Source organism: Guillardia theta (assembly GCF_000315625.1).
Source record: "Guillardia theta CCMP2712 unplaced genomic scaffold GUITHscaffold_36, whole genome shotgun sequence".
Classification (NCBI taxonomy): Eukaryota; class Cryptophyceae; order Pyrenomonadales; family Geminigeraceae; genus Guillardia; species Guillardia theta.
The window spans coordinates 586231-592465 of record NW_005434638.1 but is presented as its reverse complement, the minus strand read 5'-3'; the positions used below and the strand labels follow the sequence as shown (position 1 = coordinate 592465).

At 54.0% G+C, this 6235-nt stretch overlaps 2 protein-coding genes across 2 annotated transcripts; both read left to right on the top strand.

The window, feature by feature from the left end:
• Window positions 1-1303: 1303 nt before the first annotated feature.
• GUITHDRAFT_108958 (hypothetical protein) lies at window positions 1304-3978 on the top strand (the record flags this gene model as incomplete). The annotated part of the gene is made up of 9 exons (XM_005832242.1): window positions 1304-1366; window positions 1413-1466; window positions 1522-1581; window positions 1636-1713; window positions 1948-2073; window positions 2378-2458; window positions 3145-3258; window positions 3490-3629; window positions 3681-3978. The coding sequence occupies 9 exons, from the start codon at window positions 1304-1306 to the stop codon at window positions 3976-3978; spliced, it is 1014 nt and encodes a 337-aa protein (XP_005832299.1).
• A 458-nt stretch (window positions 3979-4436) lies between these two features.
• GUITHDRAFT_108957 (hypothetical protein) lies at window positions 4437-5321 on the top strand (the record flags this gene model as incomplete). Its single annotated transcript, XM_005832241.1, has 4 exons — window positions 4437-4956; window positions 5008-5073; window positions 5119-5192; window positions 5250-5321. The coding sequence occupies 4 exons, from the start codon at window positions 4437-4439 to the stop codon at window positions 5319-5321; spliced, it is 732 nt and encodes a 243-aa protein (XP_005832298.1).
• Window positions 5322-6235: the final 914 nt, after the last annotated feature.

Genomic DNA, 6235 nt, shown 5'->3' with positions numbered 1-6235 from the left:
CATCTGACTTATGTCATCAGTTGACAAGCTTCTACCGGAGATGCGATCAGTCGTCTTTTCCAGCAGAGAGGGAAAAGGGAGCCAGGGATGGGAGGAAGAAGAACGATGGCTGTCTTTGGGTGGGGAGGGGAGGAGGAGGGAGGAGGGAGGAGAGACTGGGGGGAGGAGGAAGAGAATCTTGCTGAATGCAAGCCAAGAGAGGGCAATGAAGGGAGTGAGAGGTTCCGTTGCTATGGTTCAAGGTCCTCCTGGAACAGGTGGGAGGCAGAGGATGAAAATCGTTTGGAATCACCACTGTCTTCATAGACCTCTCTGGTCTTCTCCTTTCCCTCCCCTCCCCGCCCCCCAACCTCTACCCTACCTATCCCTCTTTCTTGCCCTTTGACCCCCACCCCCCTCCTCTTTGCTCCTTCCTCCATTCTTCTCCACTCCCCACTCGCTCCCTTCGTGTGCTCGGTTGCTACTTGCTGCAGCTTCTCTACCTTGAACTGACCTGCTCGTTTTACAAGGCAAGTCTTCGTTTATAACCGAAGTTTTCTTGCAAAGAATTCCTAAGACCTCCAGAGTCCTCATATGCACCGTGACGAATAAGGTAAATTTTGCTTCAGCAAATCTCTGGGGCGAAAGAGAGCAATGCGGTTGCAAAGATGGGCGGTCAAGATGTGAGTTCACACAACAGGCTATCGACTCGCTTGTGTCAAAGTTGGAATCAGTCGGTGTTGAGGACATACTTGCTGTTGGATCGAAGGTGATTTCTTCTTCTGAGACTGAATCGAGTTAATATGTTATGTTAGCAAAGGATGGGAGAAGCTACTCTCCGATTCTTGATGGTGAATTGCTAAGTTTCATCCTTTGTGGTGATGGCTGTTGGCAGGAACGAAGGGTGGAGAAAGTACAAGAGGTGAAGATTGCAAGGAGAGAGAGAAGAGAGAGGAGGAAGGAGAGGAGATGCTGGATGAAAGCGTTGCACGAGGTATGTTTCATGTTGATTGTGATGAATTGATGAGTGTGAAAACGAAAAGATCGAAAAATTCTCCAACAGTTCAAAGAGACGACAGCAAGAGTATGGGCAAGATATGTCAAGCTTCTGAACTGAAGTTTGAAGTGTTGCAGGAGATTACAAGCAGTGCTTGTGAGTTTATGAGGGCAGAACAGCTTTGATTCGTTTACAAGAATGCGAAGGATGGCGCAAGAATCAGTGAAAAGGACCTTTCTTTGCTTCACGCAATCTGTTCTGCAAACTCTCAGAAGGTGCTTCGTGGCTTCGTTGAAATGAGTGAAATGATGGATGATTCACTGCAAGATGACTTTTGTCAAAGAAGAGATGGTGCTGGCTGCAAGAAATCTTTTGACGAACGAGAATGAGGTCGAGAATTTCACTTTCTCATTCTTGTTTTGCTGACTTTGCACAGGGAAAGGAAATCATTCAGAACAGTATCAAGTCAACCAAACTGAAGGCAATGAAGGTCGTTTGCTGCTCCTCTCCTCTCCTCTCCTCTCCTCTCCTCACATCTCATCCAGTCAAAGCAAAATGAAGAGAAGAGTGAAAACAATCTGTCTTCCTGCGTCAGAAGAGCAAAGGTACTCACTCCGATCGCTACGTTTGTGGTGATGCTGTTCCCTCCTTCTCTTCAGATCGACTTGTGGAAAAGGTCCAACGTCGTCGTCTGTACTGCTGCAAGTGCAGTGAATGTGGGCAGCCGGTTGATGAGGGTGAGATAACGAGAGGGAGAAGGAAGAGGAGGGGGCAAGGACGGAGGAAAGTGGGAGAAAGAGAAGGCAAGGGAAGAAGAGAGAAGGTTAGGGAGGAGGCAGAGGACGAAGAGCTGAGGAGGGCAGAAGCAGTGAAAGGAAGGTTATGTGAGAGACGAGGAGGCGGTGGACAGCTGGCAAGGGGTTTTATTAGTGACTCGGTATAGGAGGAGGAATTGATCTTGACCTGCACAGGAACTTGAGGGCGTAATGGAGGAGGACGAGGACGAGGAGGAATTTCATCCTCTCGACTTCGTTATTCTCGATGAAGCTGCAGCCATGCTCGAGCCTGACTCCCTCGGATGTCTTCTGCATGGGAAAGTCTGCTGCTCCTGCTCCTGCTCCTGCTCCTGCTCCTGCTCCTGCTCCTGCTCCTGCTCCTGCTCCTGCTCCTGCTCCTGCTCCTGCTCCTGCTCCTCGTCTTGCCCTCTTTCACCATCCCTTCCCTTCCTTTCCCGACCTGACTTGCACCCAGTGCTCGAATCTGCTCCTGGTGGGCGACCATCTCCAGCTGCAGCCCTTCTCGAGGTGGAAGGAAGGGCAGCAGCGAGGATACAGGACCTCTCTCATGGAGCGACTGACGGAGGGTGGGGGGGGTACTCCCTGCTTCATGCTCGATGTCCAGTACCGCATGCATCCCTCTATCGCGGAGGCCGTGAGCCGAGAGTTCTACAGGGGCAAGCTCAAGACTGACTCGGAGACTGCGGTGAGACGATGGGAGGACGAAGTGATGGGAAGAGAGGAAGGAGAGGAGAGGAGGGAAGAGGGAAGAGGGAAGAGGGGAGAGGGGAGAGGGACATGAGGAGAGGGAAGAGGGAGAGAGAGAGAGAAGAGGAGAAAGGATGTGGTGGGGAGGGGGGGCGGGGGAGAATAGGGAGGGAGGATAGAGAGACAGAGAGCAATGAGAGGGGAGGAAGAGAGGAGAGGGAGGGGATGGGGAAAGGAGAGGGAGAGGAGGAGAGAAGATGTTGAGGCAAGGGGAGGAGAGAGAAAGGCAAGCAGGGGGTTGGGGAAGCAATGACAGGAGGGTTGCAGCAAGCTCGTTCCCACCCTCTTCCTGCCAGCTTCGTGCACGTCTCAGGGATAGAGAGCAAACCGTCGAACTCCTCCTCACTCATGAATGATATGGAGGCCGATGCAGGTGAAGTTTCTTCCTCTTGCCATGATCCTGCAGTAGCTGACCCGCTGTCCTGTGCGTGCGACACAGTCTTGGAGATTGTGCAGGCGATGATCAATTCTGGGGTTCACACACAGAGAGAGGTGAGGAGAGGAGGGGGGAAGGAGGGGAGGAGAGGAAAAAAGTGCGAAGAGAATATAAGAAGAGAAGTAAGAAGAGAAGACGAGACGAGAAAAGGCACGTGCAGTGGTGAGAAGAGCTGAGCAAGTGCTCAGGTAGTTGTTCTGTCGTTCTACAACGGGCAGAAATCGATCATCAGCAAGAAGCTTCTCAAGAAGAACTTGGGGGATGTGGAGGTGATGTCAGTGGACTCCATGCAAGGAAGGGAGGTGAGACGAGTGCTTTCATGCATCCCTCCACGTGGAGATTGACAATGATGAGATGCGATTCGATGTCATGATTCTCTTCTCGCACTCTGTTGTTCTCCAAACGTGTCTGTTCACTTCAACGAGCATGTTTTTGTTTCAAACATGTTGCTTCCACCGTGATTCTACTCCCTCGCATGCTAGTGTTCCAAACTCCTGCCTCTCCTTGCACATGACGCTCCCTGTCTTCCCCAGGCTGAGGTCGTCGTCCTGAGCTGCGTTCGCACACTTGCTGGTGGCAGCGTCGGCTTCCTCGCAGACAGGAGGAGGGTCAACGTGGCCATCTCAAGGGCCAGGCAGAGCCTGGTCGTCATAGGAGATGAGCAGGCGTTGATGTGACTATGATGCTTCTTGCTCGTCCTCTGTCTTCTTACTCCTACTCACAGGCAGAACAAGCTATGGAAGTCCGTGCTGTCCTATTACCGCTTCTTCCCTTCCTACCGCCATTTTCTGGATGAGTACAGGTCAGCCGTCGTGCCGGGTTGGGGGCAGGCATGGAAGGAGAGCAGGGAAGCGGAAGAGGCTCGGACGGCACTGGGTGAGTGGGAGCTTGATGACGGGGGAGAGGGAAAAGACGGGAAGAGCTCTTCTGGGGAATCATGCAGCAGCTCCAACGAGGATGGAGAGGAGGAGGAGAGTGAGGAGGAGGAGAACTTTGTCTCAGCTGATGCATGGGATGAATGAAGACATATCTAGACACCTTGTGATCTTCTCCTCCCCCCTACTTTCTCCAGCTCCTCCCCTCCCCGTCAACTCCGTCCCCTCCCCGTCAACTCCCCCTGACCATGGACTCGACCCCTTCCGTCAACAAAATTCCGACAAACTCTTGTAATTCCCCCTCTCCCCTCCCTGCACCTGAAGCATGCCTTACCGCTGACCGGCTTCCTGTCCTGGTCCGCTTCCAGCAGAGCTCCCCGACTGCCTCCCATCCCACCTCCCACTGTCTTTCGCCGCCTCCTGCTGGGCTCGCTCCCGTCCTCCTCCCCCTTCCCTCTACCTGCTCTCCGCTTCTAATGCATGCAAGGCTGTCGCGCCAACTCTCTGTCCTCCTCCTCCTCTGCTCTGCCCACAGACCGCTCGCTGCTCCTGGAGCCTGGCTCACATGCGCCGAATGCGGCAAGAAGGTCACAACATCGACCAGCATGCGTGCCATGACTTCTCCCTTCGCCCATGAGCGACGTAACCGCCCGGTCGGCAACGATCAGCATGTTCAGACGCAGGTGCTGGTCAACCCCCACGGCTCGTCGTTCGAGGTCTTGAGGACGAGGAGGGTTGTCAACTCCCTCATCTACGGCAGGAGAGTGCTTCGACACTCGTGGTACCCGGGGTTCGCATGGCAGTGCGTCGCCTGCAAGGGCTGCCTTGCCCACCTCGGCTGGTTCTTCACCCCTCAAGATAAGGAAGGGGAAGGAGACCCCTGGTTCGAGGATGAGATGGTGGAACAGGAGGGGGAGGAGGAAGAGGAGGAAGAGGCGGGGGGAGGAAGGGAGGAGGTAGAGGCGAAGACAAGGCAGGAGGAGGACGCAAGAGGGAGCGGGAGTGACGATGGCACCATCCTTCCGAATGAAACCAACTCGCATGCTCCGCGTCACGTAGCAGGGAAGGAAGACCTCGACGTCGCCGACATGTCGCAGCTGCCGGGGCTGTGGGTAGCAGAGATGGGTGCGAGCATGCGGCCTCATGAGAAAAAGCGGGAAGTGACGAGATGAGCAGGAAGCGAGAGCTTCTTTCTCCGCGTGGATCGACAAGGAGGAGAGTTTGTCGCCAGCACCATCAGGGGTGAGCGAGGATGAGAGAAAAGAGCAGGAGCTGATCCTTGTGTAGCGTCAGAGAAGAAGATAATTACAGGCAGAAGGGTCTGGACCATGCATCCTGCCGATGGGACCCTTCGACTTGTCGTAACTTTCTTGCTCACCATACCTGAGGGTGGGAAGTTTGATTTTGCCATATCGCAGAGCAGCGGAGCAAACGACGTCAGAGCCAGCCTTGTCGGGTTGTTGTCGATTCCCAGCTGCTCGAATCGCTGATTTTGAGGCCGAAAGCTGTATACGGAGGTTGTCTCCGACAGGCGTGCTGATCGTATGGGAAAGCAAGAATGCATCGTGCGTTTTCCTTCTCACCCTCCGCCACCTGCTCCTCTTGCTCCTCTTGCTCCTCTTGCTCCTCTTGCTCCACCTGCCTTTGCTCCACCTGTTCCCTCAGCTCCTCCTCACTTGCTGCAGGCTGCCAGCCCTTCGAAAGTTTATGCGATTGTTCCGCGTGGAGGAGACGGAGATAGTCGGACAAGACGATAGTTCAACCTCACATCATGCAACAACCTTTGAGGACGGCAGAGACGAAGATGATGCTGCAGGGTCCCTTCCTCTTTCTCCCTCTCTCTCTTCAGCCCTTCTGATCTCCGTCTCCAGCTCCAAGAGTCCCTTCTTTGGCATCATCTGGCACAGCGTCGAGCCGCTATTCCCCTCCGCTCCAGCGGCATGACTTGTCGGGGGATATGGACTGTACGAGGAAGAGGAGCAGGAAGGGAAGACGCAGCGAGGGCGGGGGGCTGGTGCGATCCTTGTATTCAGATACAATGCTTTCACTTCTGATGCTGTTTGTGGTTGTGAACTGTTACTTTCCTGTATGGGGGAGGAGTATGAAGAGAAGAGAAAAGTGTGGAGAGATAGGAGAAGGGTGAGTTTTCGTGACATTTCTGTTGCTCGAGGTTCACCACAGGCAAAATATAGAAGGACGAAAAGACCGGAAAGAAAACTGCCCTCATTCTTATTTCTTCCCTCACTCTTCTCCACTCCCTCCCTCCCTCCCTCCCTCCCTCCCTCCCTCCCTCCCTCCCTCCCTCTCTCCCTCCCTCCTCTCTCTTCCTCACTTCAAACAGAGCTGTCATTTGTCGGAGATATCTGTTGGCTACCCCCTGGGGCACCAGTTGAATCTACACCCC